The sequence below is a fragment of the Chaetodon trifascialis genome, chromosome 6 (genome assembly GCF_039877785.1).
Source record: "Chaetodon trifascialis isolate fChaTrf1 chromosome 6, fChaTrf1.hap1, whole genome shotgun sequence".
Lineage (NCBI taxonomy): Eukaryota > Metazoa > Chordata > Actinopteri > Chaetodontiformes > Chaetodontidae > Chaetodon > Chaetodon trifascialis.
In genome coordinates this window covers 4,515,786-4,537,115 of record NC_092061.1, presented here as the reverse complement: position 1 = coordinate 4,537,115, position 21,330 = coordinate 4,515,786, and the positions used below count along the sequence as shown (strand labels likewise).

At 43.5% G+C, this 21,330-nt stretch overlaps 1 protein-coding gene across 3 annotated transcripts in view; it reads right to left on the bottom strand.

The window, feature by feature from the left end:
- Positions 1-20,956, bottom strand: part of LOC139332168 (ras GTPase-activating protein 1-like) — a 28,097-nt gene extending 7,141 nt beyond the window's left edge. For 2 of the 3 annotated variants that reach the window (XM_070963897.1, XM_070963899.1), the window contains exons 1-13: positions 19,700-20,956; positions 6,647-6,799; positions 4,577-4,712; positions 3,790-3,860; positions 3,069-3,186; positions 2,806-2,837; positions 2,262-2,314; positions 1,938-2,088; positions 1,742-1,820; positions 1,462-1,585; positions 1,200-1,356; positions 964-1,051; positions 664-744 (exon numbers count right to left, since the gene is read on the bottom strand). In XM_070963897.1, the coding sequence (XP_070819998.1) occupies positions 664-744; positions 964-1,051; positions 1,200-1,356; positions 1,462-1,585; positions 1,742-1,820; positions 1,938-2,088; positions 2,262-2,314; positions 2,806-2,837; positions 3,069-3,186; positions 3,790-3,860; positions 4,577-4,712; positions 6,647-6,799; positions 19,700-20,244 (1,788 nt within the window). In that variant the 5' untranslated portion in view covers positions 20,245-20,956. The remainder of the gene's footprint in view (positions 1-663; positions 745-963; positions 1,052-1,199; positions 1,357-1,461; positions 1,586-1,741; positions 1,821-1,937; positions 2,089-2,261; positions 2,315-2,805; positions 2,838-3,068; positions 3,187-3,789; positions 3,861-4,576; positions 4,713-6,646; positions 6,800-19,699) is intronic. The other variant, XM_070963898.1, reaches the window with a different exon arrangement.
- Between the last annotated feature and the right edge of the window lie 374 nt (positions 20,957-21,330).

Here is a 21,330-nt window from a genome sequence, read left to right as displayed (position 1 = left end):
TGCAGGGATGGGCTGCAGTGAGCGCTCCTGTTCCTCCTCTCAGACTCAGCTAACGAACAGAACAGTTCTGAGGGGCTGTTCTTTAACCCACACTTGCTTTCTTCTGCAGGGTTTCCAGCTGTTACCGCCCACTCCAGATGAGTCACCACCCCACTCCTGCAGGCACTCTGACCACTGCCGTCCACTTAAACATGAAACCCTCTCTCGTCCCGCAGAAAATAAGACAGTTAAGAAATGCAAGCAGTTACTCATATAGACAACATTAATTGCCTTTGTGAGTAAAACACAGCTTACTTAAGGGGTCGCCAGGCATGAAGCCTTCAAAATAATAATGTGACCGAGTGTGGGAATGGTGTAATTATGCAGTACCAGGATTGACTTTTGTACAAAGACTTTGCTCAATGTGTCAACGCAGCCAGGATAAAAGATCACTTATTTTTAATTAACGCACTTACTGTTTCAGGTACTGAACTCAGGACCTCTCAAACAATTAAGCCTGTCTAATCATGTGGCCACCCTTTGAATTAATTCTGATTTGACAATTACTCACCGCTGGCGGTCTTACACCTGAGTGATAAATACCCTTCTACTGGCTTCTTGGATTTGATCACATACAGCGTTGCTTCATTTGTACGAACACGCAGCTGCTGATGGCGTACGCACCTGTCTGAGCCTCTTGTTGGAGGTCGGCTGAGTGGTTTTCCTTAAGTTACTGCAGAAAGTCTGAAGGCATTTCATCCAATCCTGCAAACAGAGCAGTGTCAGAACGTTTGTAAAATGCACCAGTCCTGAGCAGCTAACCAGTTCAGGCCAGAAACATGTTTTCTTCTAAATGTCAGGAGCAGTCACAGGGTTTCGAGTCATTTTCACGACAGAGCACAACCAGTTTTCTTAAGTCAGCATCTGGACAACAACAACATGCTTCAGGCCTGTTCTCAAGGCCCTTTCTGACCCTCTTATTACCTGGGCCTGCTCTGGAGCCTCCCCCGCAAAGTAGAATATGTACTGTTCCTCACTAAAGTGCTGGACAACAATCTGGAAACAGTTTGGCCTGCAAAAGTCAAACAGAGGAGAAGATTTTAAATGATTTTCTGATTAAAGATGACACATCAGTTAAAAGAAAATCTCTGTTGAAATCATTCAGAACAGAACAAAACAATTTCACTAGATTAGACCAGAGCAATAATTTCACATCTCACCTGCCAAACAGACTGTCGTGCACACCGTACACGGAGCACACGCTCAGGTCGATCAGCCCTTTTGGTTTGGTGGCTCTCTTCTCGCTCTCGAAGTAGATGAGCTGGGCGTCGTTACCCTCCAGGATGAAGTACAGGTTCTTCCATCGTTTGCCTTTGCCTGATGGTGAGAGGAAGCGAAGAAAGGTTGAATGTAATGGATCCTGAAAAGGTGCTACTGAAAGTCTTTCTTAAAACTGCAGTACACGACAGATGTTCGGTATACCTTTGTTGAACAGGAGGTAGCCTTTCTTGACAATGTTTTTGTAGAAAGCGTCTTTTGTTTTCCGTCTGATAGTGTTATAAATTTCTCTCCCGTCCACTGTGTCAGTAAGAACTTGTTCCTGGTGCTACAGTAAATACAAAAATAAATAAATAAATACAATTAATTAATCAAGCCATCACAAAAGCGCAAAGGCAAAATCAATTCCAGTCAAAGGGCCAAGTCTTATCAAACCCCTTAGGTTGTCAGATATCATCCCACTGGGTCAAACATCTGCACGTACCTGCACTGAAACTGGGTCTTTCAGGTTGTAGCCCTCGACAATCTGCTCTTTCTTGTAATGATCGATAATGTCATCAACGCTGCCGAGCAAACGAGATGCAGCAGCACGTGAGTAACTACGCAGGTCACACAGGCGAGCTACAACTTGAAAAATGCTACAATTAGCATGTAATTTTTGTCAACGTTGTCAGACCTACCTGTTGTAGTACCTCCCTCCCATCATGTACTGATTGTTGGGGGTGGGGGAGATCTTAAACCTTTGGATGTTTTCAACGGTGCGAAAAAAGAGGGAGTAGTCTCCAGGTGTGTTGTCTGATGGTCGGACGAGAAAACTGCACACCTGGCCAACTATCACAGGAGAGGCAGCGAAAGAGTCAGAGCGAGGTTTTAGAGCACGCTCAGCAGAATATTTTGATGAATGGACTTTGATGTTCGCAGGTTATTTCTGACAAAAATAACACACGACACTGTCACGGGTGATTAATAACTTGGGCCTGGTGAAAGGCAAAGAGGGATGGTACCTGTCATCAGCAGGTTGTAGGCCTCTTGCTTGGTGATCTTTCCGTGATACCAGCTGTGCAGCAGTTCGTAGAAGAGCGAGGGAAGAAAGAGGCGCAGACAATAAACTTAACTCAGTCAACAAAACGCACAACCAACTGCAACAACTCGGAAATCTGAAATGACTGACGTGAACTGCTGGGGTTTACAAACACATCAGAAGTGGCCTTTTGTGTTTTATTGTTTCAAGCTGCTAAAAGAAAGAAAAGCTTAACGTGAGCATAACTGACTGATGAATAACGGCTCACACTGTACACACTGTGCTGTATTGCAATATAATTTATATCTTAAGGAAAAAGTAGGTTGTGTGAACGGAGGCAAACAAAGAGGCTGAACTAACAGGGTGGATATTATCCTGTGGTGACATCTTGTCGTCTCAAAGTATAACAGAAACAACCGCTTTGACAAAATAAAGACAAAAGCATCCATGACAATGTTTACATCCTGCTCTGAAATGCTCCCACTGATCAGATATTGGAAAAGCAAGTTCTGTGAAAGACAACTTACACTTTTCCCTCATGTGGATCTTCCTCCCGTCCCTGAGAAACATCAGAAACAGACATCTGTCAGGACACCAGCTGTGTATGTCCAGACATTTTATCACGACCCTGGACGTGCTGTGCTGATGCCGCTGTGGCATGACCATCATCACCTCACATTGTTTACATACTACACTGACTTTTCTGTGCAGATGCTGCTAGTAATTTGACTTTATTCCATATAATTTTGATGTTTTGATAGATATTTTCACACATATGTTAGGTACTTACCACCTCCTCCACCAGATCCTCCACGATGAGGCCCTGCTCCTCTGTGCGAACGTTGGTCACCCACATCCAGCCATCATCCAGTTCATTGTGAACAATAAACATGTCCCCTTTCAGGAAGCTGAAGGAAAGGTGAGTCGAGAAATGACATTAATATATTGAGCAGATTGTTTGAGAGGCAAAAATAAAGGAGTAAAGCACACTGTAAACTCTGCTTCACAGGAGGTTATTCTAATATCACACCATCGCTCTCATGCTGTTGCTCTGTGGAGAAATTTGGGCATCAGCAAATGTATAACTTTAACTTTCCAGCTGAAGAAACTATCCATTTTTGTTGCATTGGTTGTAATACCGCAGCATCACCAGCAGGTGTCGCCTCTGACTCATAACATTTGAGTTGAACGTTGCATGTCTATCCGCTCAGTTGAGCCTGTGGTTTGCTGGCAGACTCGGGGTTGAGGTTGACTTCAGACAGATGTTTATCAGATTTAGGAAATCAGGGATAGCGGGAACCATCGGTAAGTGTGCCTACTGCAGCTTAATAACACGGACAAGACTGTGTTTCATTAACAAGTCAGATGATGTGCTTTCCAGGCTGCTGTGACGGGAAGAGCACTCCTGTGACATGTCAAAAAAACATGAATGAGATTGGACTGCTCTGACTTTGAAGGATATGAAAATGCTATACTACAGGTATAAGACAAGAATTTACGCAAATACCTACCTGATCTCATCAGTATCTGGCACTTTGGTGTATGGTAGTATGGCCCTCACTCTCCTCCTGTCTTCTACAGGCTGTGGAAACATGCACACACAGAATAAAGCTCTTACTCTTAGCCTTGACCTTGCAAAACCACATCCATGTTAAATCCCCCAATTATTCCAAAAAATCAAGTATTCTACTAGAGCTCCCTCTGGGAGGTATCACACTCTGCAAAAAAAAAAAAAAAAAAAAGATAATTAGCATTAGCTTGAGCTTTGCCTTAAACAGCTCTGAATACTGCCTGAAGGCAGAAGAAAAACAGGGGAAGGAAGATGTGGAAAAGACTTTCTTGTTCATTGAGCAAGTGGCTGAATAAAGGAATCAATGTTGACCTCAATTAACCCAAAAAGGTGCATTTTCTCCACTGTCTTTCAACTCTTTGGGTTTAAATACTCTTACTGGACAACATTTCAGGAGATATGTTTATGTTGTTATTGTTTTTGCATGCAGTTGGAGTATTTAAAAAGCTTTGGATGCAGTTTTTTCTACATCTCAGGAGAACGTTCTTTCCTTTCCAGAGACCTTCAACTCTGCTTCACCAGCAGCAAACCACATTAATGACAGTGACAACATGGACATGGTGTATTTCACCCGCAACTATCAACTAACGCCACGTCACACAAGCGATGGAAAGAGTCCTGGATGACATGAAAGTGTAGCTGCAAATTTGAGATACGCTGGAGTCGACCTTAAAGTTGACCTTATTTTGGTTTCTACTGCATACCCGCACCCATGGAGTTGACCTCACCTCTGGGGGCGCCACTGGTGATAGCAGTTTTTCTCCTTTGAGCAGGCAAGACACATAGCTGTAGTAACCAATCAGGTCTGATAGAGAAGAGAACCGCCGCCCACCAATGTAATAGTCCCCACACATGGCGATTATCCTGCAGAGAGAAAACACAACCATGATAAAAGAAAGCCCAATTATTTTTACATGCAGGCTGCAAACTGTGCCGTGAAGGTAACAGAGGATGTTTATTCCTACACGATCCATGTAGACTGTCTCACATAAACTATGAGAAAATAACAGGAAATATCTGTACCACAATCCTTAAATGTCAAAAAAGTGTAAATATTCAGTGTGAGAAAGCGAGACAGAGGCTGCCCTGTTGAATCCTACAATCATGACCATCGTATTTGTGCCTCAGACAAAAGCCTGTAAATCACCGCAGTGATTACAATGGTATCATAAAAGCACTGCTCTGAAACACAACGGCACAGCCACTAATCCTAATTCTGCGCTCATCAGTTGAGTGGATCTCTAATTGCGGGTATATAATAAACCCACGTGTGCTATTACTCATCTGCTGCAGGCACAATCTAAGCTTTCTGAAGTGTAGCTGTCACGCAATTAACCTTGTGTTTATAATTCCCTGACAGAAAGGCTCCTTCCCTCCAGCATCAGTGACATCATGGGTCCACACTAAACCGGTGTGAGTGAAGGAGGTGATGTCATTGTTACTTAATTAGGAAAGGGCATTTCCTGGAGAAAACGATTTGTCAGAGGACAAACCTTTTGCTGTCTGAGGTGCAAAATTAGGACTAGCAGGTCAAGCGTGGGCAGCGCAGCAGTTGCAGGAAATACTGTAAAAATACTCCGATTTCACGTCACTCGTAGGCGCATCAAAGAGAAGTCAATCTGCATACTTAGAGAGTGACCAAAATCGGCACAATGGCCCGGACAGACGTGCTGGATGACAGACTTTAATCACCCCCTCACATTCTTCATTCTTCTCATGTCTTCAGGCACTTAGTTAGTATTAAATACACACCAGGGAGTACTGAAACCTGGCTGCTACTTCTAAATGCACAATGTCATTATTGGTAGCCTGCTTATTGATCTCTTGTATCAATGAATACTTTCATTTTATCATATTGCATCTTCAAGTAAGCCATTCTAAAATAAGCAGTAGCAGACGTAGAGGATATCACGTCACTTGACCTTGATCTGAAAGAGCATATTTTTGCCTTTTATGTGTGACAGAATATTACATGTCCATTGAGAGAGACGACACAATATTCAGTCTTGTTTTATTGACTGTAAGGTTGTAAAATACGCTGAAGTATTACTACTAAACAAGTGCTGTCTTCTTTTTTTAATTTCATGTCCACCCACATGCAATATAAAAAAAACACTGTTTTTAAACTTTGTACTGTCTGTTTGAACAAGTGACACAAACAGAGTGAAGCAGCAGTCTGCAGCGGCGTGACAGGCCACCAGAAACCAACCTGCAGAGAGAAGTAAACCTACACATTTTCACCTCAGTATCGGCTCATCTCTGAGGTTGATCTTTCACTGCAGTGTTCATGGCTTACTGCCCTTTTGGTTAGTAGGTAATGAATAACTTCTGTCATTTCCCACCCTTATCTCCTACTGGGGGTGGCTTATTGTGGGATGCCATATTATGTTCTATTTTATCATTGACAACAGAGGCATAACAGTTCATGTTCAGGAAACTATTCCACCAACAAAGCTCTTTCAGTTGCACGGTGTTAGCAAAACCATGCTAAACAGAGTAGTGATGTAACCTCTAAAACTGGTATAGTTAACACAACTGAGGCCTTGAGGACCCTCCAATTTCATGTAAATCCCCTGTTTGGGCCCATTGTTGTTAAATTCTAGCAGCAATGGACAAAAAAAACACTCTTGTCAGCATTGTGCAGACTAAGTCTGGCTGGATACATGTCTGAAAACAGCTTATTCAAACATGCTAACTAATAAAATGCACCTCTCCCTAAGACACTGAAGTAAGCCGCAGATTCAGACTGCGCCCTCCGCTGACATTAAGTTACTTCTGCTTGTTGCACACTCTCATACCTGAAATGGTTGACCACGTTGGTCATACTGAGGAAAGACAGGACGAAGGAACCGGGCCGGCGGTCACTCTCCCTGATGAGGTAGCTGCCAGGGTTCCGGGCCTGGCGCAGCCGCTCCTCAGCAATGGTTCGGTCTAGCTTGCCATGGTACCACCTGAGAAAGAGAGACAGACAAGGAGGAAATAATTAGGGGTTGGAGACAGGTGGATGGCGTGTACACGGTGAATACACCATAAATCTAAAAAATGGCAATCATGCTCCAAAAAGAGGGGGACGCAGAGAGCAGAGACCTCCGCCAAAGCCAGTGGTCCACTCTTCTGTGATAAGCAAATCTGAAAGCATCTCTTTCCTTAGTATCTCTTGTGGAGTTTACTGCAATGCTAGACAACATTTGGCTGTGAGTATAGAGTATAATTAGTTGTGTGATATGTGTGTATTTATGTTTCTGTAGCCACATCTTTAGTTTGATTAAAAAAAAAAAAAGCACTGTTACAGTGTGGTGATGCTACAGTTGTTAGCTGTTCCCCCATGAAACCACTGCTTTTGATCCAGATGTGCTCCAAAACTGAATGGGTTCTTCTTTGGCCCATGCTACACCCATCCACCAAGTTTCATGAAAATCAGGCCATTTGGTTGTTTTTGTAATCCTGCTGACGAGCAGACAAACAAACCAATAAACAAACAGCCCAAAAATAACCTCCTTAGCAGAGGTACTAAGAATTGTATAAGAATCACAAAACACTACATTCCAGAATTGCAAAACCTGAATAAACATACAGACTTAACACACATCAAACAAGCACCTTCAAGCAAGTCATAAGCAGAAACTACTTATCAGTTATGAAGCTTTAACAAATGTTACGACCTACTTTCATAAGAGTACAACCCAGACAGAATGAGCAGGTCATGTATTCTCAAATAAACGGAACGGAGAAGCCACCTAAAAGTTTTAATCCAAAAGCACACCATTAAAGTCTCGCTGCTTTCTGAATTAAACAGAAGCCTTAGGAACAACACTGGTTAAAATTTCAGCAGGTGAGGCTGAACTTGACTGGGCCTTGCCAGCTGGGGTAAAAAATTAACACGCTTTTCCAAATTTAGGCCACTGGTGCCTCTCAGAGCGGAGCGCAGTGACTGGAAAAACATCCAGCGGTGAGAAGATGAATGAGGTGCTGCAGCAGCTCTTTTCACAGGAGACCTGAGGGGCTCCCATCTGGTTTAGGAAAGAAGAGGTCTCTACTTGTAAAGAAAACGTGATGAAGTCTGCTATCACGGACTGAGCCGGAGAAGGCTTGCTGAAGAGGAAAGGGAGAGTTAAGTGTCTGTGAGGGGGCTTTGGGTGATAAGAGATCTGAAGAGGGCAATTGTGAGGAGGTGGAGAGCAGGGCCAAGCAGCCCTTGAGGGGCTGCGAAGGTTCGGGGGAAAAAAACAGTGAAGAACAGACGGGGTGAAGAGGGAAAGACGGACTGGTGACTAAAGAGGAAGAATGGCAGATCCTTCAAGCAAAACTAGCTATGGCCCCAATTGTTACCACCTGTTACAACCTTTATTTAATGACATTAAAAGCCAAATAAAAGAAATTTGAGATTCAAACTCCAACTGCAACTAATCCTGAACCAAGACAAGAAAGACCCTCGCTTTCAGAACCACATTATTCATCCCAAACCACAACGTCAACGAAAATCAAAACTAGCCACGATCCAACATGAAAAACAACGTGAGGGTCGGCTCCTGCCTCCACTGCTTTAAGCCATTCTACACAACTGAATAGAGGGAGCAGCCAACGCCTGCAACTGGGAGACTGGCAAGGAACAAGACTGCCTGGATCGTGATGGACGGGACGATGCTGATTCGCAATGAGGGCCTCTCCTCTCTGTCCTGGTTTTCTGTCTGCTCTGTTTACCAACTCTGAAACCACTTCTGTTGTGCTTGCACCAATTAAAGACATTTCTGGAAGAGTGTGCGGTGTTATTTGACAGGCACACCCAAGTCCTTGTGTCAGTGTTAGATACTCAAAAAGATAAAACCCTCATGAGAACGACTATTAACCCTGTGACATTAATCTAAGTGGCTATCCATAAACACTGTACACATCGTGCTCTATTTTCAGGGCAGCGCAAGCAGCGCTCAGGCGGTTTGGTTATTCTCCTGACCTTAAAATGTGCCCGCAGTGTGTGGTACACAGGTGGGAGGAGAGGCGCAAACAAGATAATTTGGTGGGAAATGTGTCTTAGATGTTGGGCTGAGAGATAGACAGATGTTTCTGATCGTTCGGCTGGCGCTTCTGTCAATAACAGCAGACTGAATACTTGAAGCAAATGTGCAGAAACACAGCAATAATGATTAAAACGTAAAGGCTGCATGCACCAAACAAAGCTTCAAAGCTTTTTTGATATGTAAAGAGGTGTGTTGCCCATCAACAACCAACAGCACGCACTTCTACTACAACATGTAGGTGAAATACTGAGGATTATACAAACAAGCACACACGCAAACTGCAAATAATGCGACACCTTGGGCCTTTGGTATCACACAACAGTCAGACTAGAGGTGTCACTGCAGCTGTGATTTGATACAATATCAAAGTCAAATCTGAAAAATGAAACCATTCATGCAGGTTTGCTTGTCAGCATTTTGCAGCCAAAAAAAACAATGGTGTTGGAGCCTCAGTCCAGTCAAACTGTGGCTCAATCTACGGTTTTAGCATACCTGGAACTTGACATGCATGTCTGAGGTTGTGCATTGTGCTGTCTAACAGCCTGCTGCTGTGGGTTAAGCTGTGGTACAGATGTCCAAGAAAAGCATCAGCGAGCTTATTCCGGGCTGTTTAGAGTTGCACTTGAAAGTATAAAAATAGCGCCATAAGCCGAAACCAAACAAGCTATCCAATTTACAGTCGAACCGAGACCCACCGAGTGTAACGCCTGTTTGTTAACTTTAGTGCATTAAAGTGCAAGACTGGAGGGAACTTTACAGATTAGAAGGCAGGGGTGTGAAAGGTCTTAGACCATTGCTTTTGCGTCTAACCTGTCACTTCAGTACTTTCATTTTTGTATTCTGGCCCTGTGAGCTGTCATTGCTCGTCTTTCCACCCACCTCAGATGACTTCAAAACTGAAAACTCACTTTTAATCATGAAGATCGGGCTAAGAAATTAATAAATCACTAATGACTGGTATCCAGTCTCAAGTTTCTGACTGAGCCTACACTCATGGGTAACTGCAAAAAAGACTATTTTCTCAGTTTAAATAAGAAATAATCAAACTCTTGATTTATTATTCAACCACAGATGTTCCAAGGAACTTCTCCCAAGTGCACACAAAGAAAAATATTTGTCTGTATTATGCATTTAAGTCAGGACTCCACACAAAACAGTGCTTTGTTTCAGTGCAGGATGCAGGGCAGCTTCACCGTTGGTGAGTTTTTAAATGAAAAGTTAAATGGCAGGCATCACCTGCCATATAATACCGCTACAGCTCTGGCTTTGGGTGGACATTTAAAAACACACATCTCATTGGCATTGCTTAATTATAGAAACCCACGATTACTCTTTGCCTCAAGCACTCCAAGTCAAACACAGACCTCGTTACGAAATTGATTGGGTCACTGAATCAAGCAGGTGCATAAAATGCATAAACCAGCCTTGTTGCTCAGATGGATTTTAATCCAGTATTGATTATCAGTCTCCAGCACAAGCAAACGTTCTGCTGCATGTTGGGTGAGGCTGCTTTGCTGTATTTTCAGCACGGGTTGACGTTCGTCGCTCTGAAACATACATTTTATAGCTGTGGTATACCTCTGTTACTTCACCGCTATGCAAAATGTTTTGTGTTGCCATAGCAAACCCTGCCATGTGGATTTGTTGCCGTGCAGCGCCTTTAGGCCATCTGCATTATTGACTGAGTTTACCGTACATCAAACAAAGACACCCCTGACATCTGCATCTTCAGAAGAGTCATGCTATTTTTCACATCACACCTATCTACAGATTTGAAAAAAGCCATTTAGATAACATTTCCTGCAGCATTACGCTGCTCATGAAGACATGGGACGTGAGTGGGTAAACCAGGCAGGAAGGGTGTTATGATAAACACACATGAGCATAAGGCATGACAGCGGCGATGGGATACAGTGCTACTATCAGCTTGAGGAATGCCCTGTCGTGTCGGTACATGAACAGCGAGCAGCGCAGTGACGTCCTGCTTCTCTCCTCTACTGACACTCAGCTCAGGAGAAGGCATTTGTCTCTCTGCATACAGTCTCCCCAGGGTCAACTAAAACAGGCTAACTACTACAAACAGATACTGAGTGCGCACACATCTTAAAGTGTGGTACTGTGGCAGCTCACACCCACAGCAAAAGACGCAAACACTAACCAAGTCACAACTATCTGTGAATGACACCACGCCAAAATACGTTTGCTGAGATGAGAGAGCCTGATGAGCTCCCACAGCGTCACCTTTCACCACCCTCAACGCCCACATCCTGAACCTCACTTTCACAAAGGACACCGATTAGGACGCTTCATCATGAGACAAGGGCAATCCTTTCAGCTGTGCCTGCGAGCATACGAGTCTCTAGGTTAAGTTACATGCGCGGTTCAGCTAATTGTGTCATGCTGTCAAGAACAATATTACTGCGCGCTGTTGAAATCAAACATGCCCGAGCCTAGTGAGCTTGGGCAAAATGCCAAAACATAGGGCTTAGGCTCCAGCAAGCATAGCAGCATGATTTATTGTATACAATGCTTCTGGCTACATTTTTAAAGCTGAATGCCTTAAAAATATTGCATCACAAGAGCTCTGAAAGGACAGGAGTGACATTCTGTTTGTAGATTACGCCTGTAGTGTTGAGCCACATAAACCCTCACTGTGTTTTTTTCTCAGTTTATAGCTTTTGATTCGGAAAGAGCAACCTGTGGCAGCATGAAGCCACAGGAAGTGAACAACGTAGTTTGCTTCTTACGACTGAAATGAGAGATATGTAAGTTACGGAATTAATCTGCAATTTTCTGAGAGAAACTACACAGAGATGACTAAATTTTAAAGTATTTTGCAGAAAACGGTAAGTTTCTTGAGAAAGAGAGAAGCCTGCAGAGAGGAAAATGTCAGTGCATGTCAAGCATGCAGAGTACATAATTAATGTTTTAATTAAATGTGCAACAGCTGTTACATACAGACATGTTTCTATGCAGCAATAAAAATACGGCCATATAAATAATGTCTAGTGTAAACAGCATACCCTGCTCGCATTGTTTGGGTCATTAATGTGTACTCAACACATGATTAAGGTATTTTAGACTGCACTTAGACAGCAATGCTAGCATGAGCACGCAGTATAGTCCCCACAGGAGAAATCAGGCAATGAATTATAAATGGATTAAGAAAACGACAATAACATCAATAGACTGTTCTAAGTAGGGCTGTAATTAATGATTATTTTCAATATTGATTGATCTGCCTATTAGTTTTAGGATTTGTCGATTAGCTATTTAAAAAAAACTGTGAAATCACAATTTCAGAGTCCAAAGCGCCGTCTTCAGATTGCTTCCTTTGTCCAACAAATGGTCTAAAACCCAAAAGCTCTTCATTTATTTTGATAAACGAGAGAGAAAAGCAGCAAATCCCCTCATTTAAGATGCTTCGACCAGCAAATATCTGACATTTTTGCTTGAATAATCAATTATCAAAACAGTTGGCGATTCATTTTCTTTCAACCAATTAATCATTGAAGCCCTAATTCAAAGTTTAAAAAAACAAAAACAAACTATATCCTGTCGGAAAAATAAAGGATATTTGGATTCTTAGAAGTGTGTCATCCCAGTGTGGAAATATTTCTAAAGTAGACCAGATGTTGAAGCAATGACGAGCTACGGTCTGAGAGGGACACCGAGTCTTCGGAAAAATTTGTGCTCAAAATGAGGACACTGCATACTCTACCGACCAAACTCATTCAAGCGTAACTATCTTTAAAAAGTAAGCACCCAGAACCCGCTGGGTGGGACTCAACCTTTTAATAAGGCCCACTTAATGGACTGCTGAAGCCGTTCTATATTATGCATTCTTTAAAATACTGATATTAAATTTAGCTTTTATGACGATTTCAGGTAAGCAGATTCTACGATCTGTGCCAGTCCACTTTATGTACAACTTTATTACGAAATGCTAGAAAAATCTGGCAAACTGTTATTATTTTTAACTTGTTCTTTTTGCTGCAGCCAAGTCTCGAAGCAATAAGACTTCCAGGGCGGACACAGATTGTCATGACTTGAGCGAATTGGACCTTGTCTCTCTGTCAGTCTGTCTGACTCTCATTACACTCTTTTGTGAGCTCTTTCACTTCAGCTCCTGTCCCCCCTCTTCATCTTCTTCTGTCTTGATGGATGCGGCTGTACTCAAACATCTCCACAGACGTACTGTCAGACCTCATCATTATCAAAAAGTAGTCAAACATTGCATTACTGTACATTAGCAATGCACCTCAGGGGAGCTGCTGACATTTTGTAGGGGGCACTGAGTACAACGTGTTTTCTACACATGAATTTAACTCTCAGTAAACAGCCCACGAACATCACACAAAACCACATGGAATATGATCTATCCTCCAACTTCATGTGTCAGGTCTGTGAATTATGTGATCAGACAAAAATACTGCCATTTAACACCATGATATCAAAAGTGTTGGACTATCCAGTTAACACCTTTCCAAGCAAAACACTGAAAACACAAACAGATCTGAAGTAGATTTCCTGTGATTGTCTGACTGAAAAGTCAGATACGCACAGTTGGCTGAGAGATCTCACACAGAAGAAAGTGCCCTGCATAACATGAAATGAATGAACTGCACACACTTAAAAATCCTTTTAACACTGGAATCCTAAAATAGAAACAGGAGCTGTTTCTACCAGCCCATCATTCGGGAGGTGAGGTTAGAGGTGCGGGGTGATTCGGTGCCCCCACTTACGCCGAGTTCGCCCTCTGCTGCATCTCCCTCCCGTGTCCCGTGGTCTCACAAGATGCACCCACTCCACTGATACTGCTGCCGGCCAGGGAAAAACTGTGAGCACCGACGTGGAAAGCAGAGCAGAGGCAGCTCCAAATCCTTACAAGGCATGATGATGTGACCCCGCTGCCGCCCTGATACAGTCATCTCCCGTCGAGCAACATCCATGGAAGTAAGATGAACAGGAGGACACAGAGATGCACACTGACACCCACATGTATTTAGTTGTGCTAACTAATTTGAGAAAAATCTGAAGACCGTGTCTGATTCATCATCCTTTAGATGCTGATCTGAAGAAGTTGATCTTTCAGAGACTGAGTCAAACTGTAACCGTGTCGTCTCTGCTCCCACCCCATCCCACGATGGCTTTCTCTTTCTCTTAGCCTTCCCCTCTTTCTCTCTCATAAAGCCACGCATCGTGAGCATGCTGCCTATTGGTTTTTGAAGCGCTGGGACAGCAAGGGTAGGGAGTGGCATCTCTGCACACAGACAACTGCGTGAATACACATTTGTGTGCTGTCAATGAACACTCAAATGCAGACATGCAATAGTGGAAACACACCACACCTCCGTGTGACCTGCAGTGGCCTTAGAGTACTTAATATACACTTGGCTTCAAGCTTAAAGATCAAAACGCATGATGATGTGAACCTCTCTCACCCTCACAATTTCCGGCTGGTTTCAACCTCACACCAAGCATTCTTTTAGTAAATGAACAAACACTTGAGATTTTAATGTAAAACTGTATGGGCTTATGTACTAACCAAGCAGCCAAACAACTGCTGTGTAAATCGTAGTCCCTTAACCATTTACTTATATTTGTGAGCTCAAGTTTCCACAACGGAAAGATAAAAAGGTGGAGAGCTGTGGAGAGTGACAGCAGCTAAGAATCGGTTTTGTTTTGCTTTGCACATGATGGACTGCCACAGCTCGTTACCTCAGTGAGGGCAGGAGAGTGACAGCACACAGAGCAGACTTAAACAGTGCAGATGGAGAGATGGGAAAGGGCCATCCATGCGTCTTCAGCCTTGCTCAGCCTGAATGCTAACCAACCATCATCATTTTAATGCCCAGCCAGACACACGGGGACCAAAGCCGACATCTCGGCTTTCCTGCTGTGAATCAGCCTCCCTGAAATAACATCATTACATCAGTGATAATAGGCTTCACTGTCATGTGCCCATACAATATTCCTCCTGTGCTTCTGATATCTACAAGCAGCGGTGTCCAGTTAAGGACATGCTCTTCCTGCACAACTTGAACCATTATTTCTTGGCAAAATGAATGTGGAGTAACTTACACAAACATCCCCAAGACAGACAGAACACATCAAAACAAAATGGAAATGTGCAACACCAGCTTTCTTTTGTGTGGCTGGTCTTTTGTACGACTAACAATGCAGTGACAACACTGTCAAGAGAAACACCTTCATTATACTTGCTGTGCAGGAAGTCATGCCTGTAGTACCATAGTACTTAAGCCTTAACCTGGCACTGTGACATTTTCTATGCAAAGAACCCAACCTATCATCCAGCACACCTAACTAATGTGAAAAGTCATTCGAATCAAACGTCCTGGGTATTGTCAAACACAACTGAAATGCTTCTAAGGATCCAGTTAAGGCCACAATGAGTGGCTCAGAAGTCTTGAAAACAGGATGCAGGAGAGAAAAGGCAGGGCAGTGTGGGTATTGGAAGGGCATGACAGGACATTGCGTAACACGCTGAAAATGCATGGAAACCATAGGCTTCACCTTATCAATGCACAGCACAGAGTTTACACTAATAAAAGTGGGACTGGTATTTCATTAAATGGGTCTAGCAAACCAACACTAAGCGTGTGCATCACACGCTATAATGGTTGGGAGACTGAGGGGGAAGTTGCGTGACGAGGTGCGAACAGTTTCACATAAGCAGCAATATTGTATTTAACTTCAGAGTATTGTAGTAATTTCAAAATGTGCGACAGGAAATTACAGGCCTAATACTAATTGCTGGGCTCATCAGTCATCAAAACTGCGCAATGACCACAGAGTAATGTAATGACCTATTCCATTAATAAAGACCCTGCTTCGCTATAAAGGCAGCGCAACATTTTGGCCATTGGGGACAATCTCCTATAACCTAGTTAAGCTATGTGACATGATCCTTGTGCCATTTCAGAACTCTGTCGTCTCTGCCACCCAACACAAAGGGCAATTAGGTAGTGTGTGTACTCAAGTAACACCGCAGTTACAGAGACGTTTCCACAGCCAGCTGCTAAATCTGGTAAATTCATTCACAGAGCCACTGATCTTCAAATCCAACTTTTCTTTCCCCGTTTTCTCATTCCTCCTACCACCAGCTCCTCAGGGAAACCCTTTATGACTTACAATCCTCACTAATCTTCGTGGAAACTCAAAATCAACGACTCGTTTCCCAACACGCTGTTTGTTTAAGCTCAGGCACTGGGCCGGAGGTTTCTACTGGCAGCAGGAACGCGCGCTGTTAGGCCACCTCACATCTTCATTTTTGCGTCTTCGTTAAGCTACCACCAGTGTGAAATTCCTACTGCTGTGCCGCATCCATTGTTTATGAATGACACAATGTTGTACAGAGGTGTGAATGAATGTGACTGCTGTCTCTCTCTCACTCTCACAAACAATTTCACTCTACCGCACAGTGCAAATGTGCCAAGTTCAGCTTTGACAGTCACCATGCAACACACAGTGGGACTGCTTATAGCAGTGTGGAAGTTTTCCACCATCGCTCCTCGAACATGCACTTTGCAGGCTGCTAACATAACTCAAAGGAATACAAGACCAGCCTTGGAGCCCGATTACAGAAGGCACACACAGCTAGCTACACAGCTGAAGGGGCAGGGTGAGATTCAGTCATTCAGGGTAGTCAGCTGTGAATGCAACACCCATAGCTGCCAGTGGTAGATTTGCCAGTGGCATATGCTATTATAAGCACAGTCAGGGGGAAAGAAGTCCATTGTGAAAAAAAATATGAACGTCATCTATTACACGTAGACTTGGATGTTCGCATACGTAATGTGACACTAGTAAGCTGATTTTATGGCATAAAATGTTGCCATGAGTTTCAGTTTATTGCCTCCGGGCCAGAACTTGAGCCATGCCCATGACCGCTGTGCATTTTGCCTGAATCACTGCATATTACATTAGGCACCCTCTACAGGACAGCAATCGCAGCATATATCACAGTGGATCAGTGGCACATCCTGAAGGAGGCACAGACCCCTGCTTTAACTGGGTCATCGTTACAAGGCAAAGGCAGCACCTTATTACTTGTCTTTCTCGAGAGGCACCCACTGCCAGACAGGAGGATGAATGAAGGCTGTGTGCCTAGCTCTGGCCTTGCTTGTATTGCCAATGGCAGGTGTTCTCACGATGGGCACAGACATGCATATAGATTCAACTTTTGACCTGAATATTTTTAAATGTAAGCCTTGAAAGAAAGAACACAGCACATAAAAAGACCAGGCTGTTTCTTGCTGCCCTCGACATATCAACATCGTTCAGTCTGATGTGGACAAAGTTCAACATCCATAAAGGCCACACGGGTAGGCCCGATTTTGATAAACACTGAGGCACACTTAGCAACACCTATTGGGAAATTGCGGGCTAATAATAACCCGGATAGAAAGCTATGCGGTCCAGCTTTCTGGTGCATTCGCCACCACTACAAGCAATCCACCAAAACCACAAACCTAAAAAAGAGGAAAGGCTTGTGTTGTGAATGTGCCTTGCACAACACGGTTGAGTAAAACATCTCAGAGCAGGCAAGAGTGAGATTCATTTTGACTCACCAGCATGTGAAGATATGTGCTAGTGAATGTGGCAGAGAAACATTTGACTACAAGTCTCTCATTGTGAAACAAGCAAGACCAAAGAAAATCAATGCCATTCATGCACAAGTGACAACTGTTCCACCGCCTCACTGGCAACCCTGCAAGTTGATAAACTGGAATCCAAGTGCAAACCCATGAAGAAGTCTGTATCCCCTTTGCAAAACTACTATTTCCACACAAGCACTATATGTAAGAACTTTGATTCAACTGCAGTTAATTCCATTTGGGGTTGTTCATTACCAGTACAGGCGAGACTGGTGACATGCTGGCCTTCCCCTTCCTCTGTAATCTGACAGGGAGATATAGGGTGGCTCCTAAAATAAGAGCTGAATCCACACTCCAGGCCCAGTCACTTCCATATCTTATAGTATGAGGGCCAGAAATGACAAAGCTCAGCACTTCTCTAATGAGACTGTAACAAATGGGAGGGCTGTATTTAGGTTATTACAACACCAGCACACACGCGTTTGGACATGTGCTGGAGTGCATGCCTGATAAATTCATAGAAATGCCTATAATTAGAGATGCAATTCTAAAGTACAATGCTCAGGATGCATTTTCCATGCTGCAATCAAAAAAGGCTTGCAAATACCCTGTTTTGTGCTTATCTCGCTTTAATCAGTGACTAAATGTTATATTTATGATACTTAATGTCCATTATGCCAGAGGACTGTAATTGGCTTAAAGTAAACAATCGTGGAGCAAAGCAGAAACATTAGATTTTTCTTTCAATTTCTACTTCCCACGCAGCATGACAGAACAAGACTTCACTGAAAATAATCCAACTTACTCTAGATTACAAATGCAAACCGTGACTGTTGATTGATTCTTCAAAATCAACCATTTGATTAAATAAAAATACATACTACTAACAAAGCTGCCATGGCCGTATTTTGTGCATCATCTGGACATCAGGTCTACACCTGCAGGTGCTGCCTGCACCTCAGCTCAAACTGAACTCAATTCGGTTGAGTGCAACTGTGATTAGCATCAGTGGCCGTGACACATCTGGTTTTTGGTACGACAGAAATGTCACAATTCAGAGATAACATCCACTGACCTCACCTAGAGTGAAGTAAGCACTTGTCACCAACAACTCTTCATCGAACAGTTCACTCTAGCTGCTTCTTCTTACCCCTCCTTCATGGCAAAGCTGATCTGCCAAATTATTTTTGCTTATGAAAATATAAAAATATTTGTGGTGAAAAGACTGTACAATTAACCCACTACGAGGTGGGTGTAGATTGTGAACGAAAACCAGTAATACTTAACGAATAAGGAGAATACAACAACCAATTAAATTCTTGTACCTAATAAAGGCATGTGTATACTACAGCTGTTGATCACTACTGCTGTTGCTGTTAAGTGTCTTGTATCTTTTGTCTCCTCTAATCTATATAATCCAAAGAAACGTGTAAATTCTCCAATTATTACACTGAATCTTTTTAATTTTGTCAGGCCATTTGTTGAATAATGACAAGAGGCTCAGGAGCAAGAGAAGCAATGTGACTGATGCCATTATTTCCCTCTATTCAGTGTTGATTCATCAAACAAAGGATTTGTGTTCGTTATCACATACTTACCTATTTTTCGGGTGATGTTTCAAGATGCACCTCAGTACAGTCAATACTCTGCTCATGTTTGATCAACATTAATGCAATCACTGATCAATAATGTGGTGCATATTCAATAGAAACGCTTGAAATTGGCAAGTGTATTCTGAGCACAGCAGTTCTCGTTGTGAAGTTTGTGAAGCAGATTGTAAATAGACGAAACAGAAATGAATTCTGTCCTGTTAGGTTCATTATGAACCGGGGTGAAACAATTACACCCAACAATAACGTGGTTAAACTGCAACCAACTCAACTCATCCTGAGTAATTTTGATTGTAAATGTAACAAATACACACAGTAAGTAACAGGCCTTGCTAAATTGGGATTATTTCATGGTCACAACTGCTTGGTTACTGGCTATAAAACTCCACTGTGCATGGAGTCAGGACAGTGTGCTGCCAATCAGGATCATAACTGATGACACCTGGTTAACACATGTCACTACTGAACCTGCAGGAGTCAACACTCAAAATCAGACATCAAGTATTAACAGGAAGGAAATGAACTCATCGAAAACTACAGGATGCTTGAAAATGTTGAATTCTATGTGAATGAACAAGTCGTCATTTTACTGGTAGTGTACTTACTGGTTCGTGGGAGGTGCAGAGAGGGGGAACACCACCTCTTCTTCTTCGTATTCCGGTCCATCCTGCATGTCGCTTTCATCCATAGTGCCGCCGAGTCCTCCACAGCCTGGAGGGGGAGGAGGTGGTGGTGGCAGTGGGGGGAAGACAGTGGGCCCATCAGGGCCTGTTGATGTGGGTGAAAATCGACTAGCTGGACCCTCCGAAGTGGGAGAGCAGCAAATGCCGCCCACGGTCCCTGAGCTTGTTCCTTGGAAAACTGAATGTCCACCTCCTGCTCCGCCACTCCCTGTTGCGGACAGCACTGGTCCGGTCATATCCCCACTAGCCATGGGATAGATTATGCTCATGTCGGGAAGTGAGTCCGGAGAGGTGTTTGAATGTTGGCGGAGGGTTGGTGCTGGTCCTTGTCCCAAATCAGTGACTCGCACTCTGCTCGACTTGGGATAGTAGGGGAAAGGGGCCGTCTCCGGGCCTCCTCCGCCTGCCACCCCTGTCCCCGTCGTGACCGAGCCCGTATCCTCACTGCTGACCTCCGCAGCCATCATATTAGGAAAATATGTAGAGGGGAAAAAGTCCAGAAGGGAACCTGCCCTTCCCCTCTGTTCTTACAATACTCCTTCAGTGTTTGGGCTCCGGGGAAACAACACGAAAAGTTTCTCAAAAACGCGTTTAGCTAGCCAGCTAACATTAGCCGACAAGCTAACTTAGCTTACTTGGCTGCACTAGCGGGCGTTAGCTTTGCCTCGCATTCGCTCACTGCGAGATAGCCCAGCTAACGCTAGCGGGATGGCTAGCAGCTTCGAGACACTTGATGAGTTCTTGCTCGCTATGTCTTCATTGTTTCCTGAGTTTAAAGTTCACACAGAAACGCTCTCTGGAAACTAACATTTAAAACGTTTCAAAAAGAATTACAATTCACCTAAATCTCCTGTTTTTCCTGCTCGGACTTCACCCTCGGCACCAGGCAGACCACTTGTCGGGGAGTGTTGTTTTATTGTCACTGTTGTGTGTAACCCCCGTCTTTTTTCCAGTGTTGTTGTTTTCTTTCCTTCTGAGTTTCCAGCCGTCTCGCGTGGAGTCCACAAACGACCCAGCCCTATCGCCTAAATCCCCGGAACGGTACGTTGGTCTGTGCGAACTACCATATCGTAAACCACAGTAAATTATTCTTGCGCGTACAAGCTAAGTTCGCCTTTATTTCTGGGTTTCAGGGCTGGTGGCTTGCCCGCTGCTGCGCTGCTCTCTCTCCCCTCCCTCTCCCACTCCTCTCCAGTCGCCGCGCAGACACGGCCAAGTGAGCACAGAGCGGCACCGGCTCAATCCATTACATCTTCAATCGGTACTCCAAGAAATGGGACTCGGATCTTAATTGCAACTAAAGTACATTAAATGTGATTGTGTTCTCATCGCTTCATTATGTTTGTCATAGGTGCAACTTCAGACAGGCAGCACACACATTTTTATTAAAACCACTCTTTTAGATACTTGGACTAGTTGCATGTTTTCTATTATCTTATGCAGAACTAGTCCAGCTTGTATTCACAATAAATTTTGACACCTTTGATTAAATGCTTGAAGCAACCAACTGTACTTGACAAGTCACTGTTTTTGGCTGTCTGATAAGTAGTGCT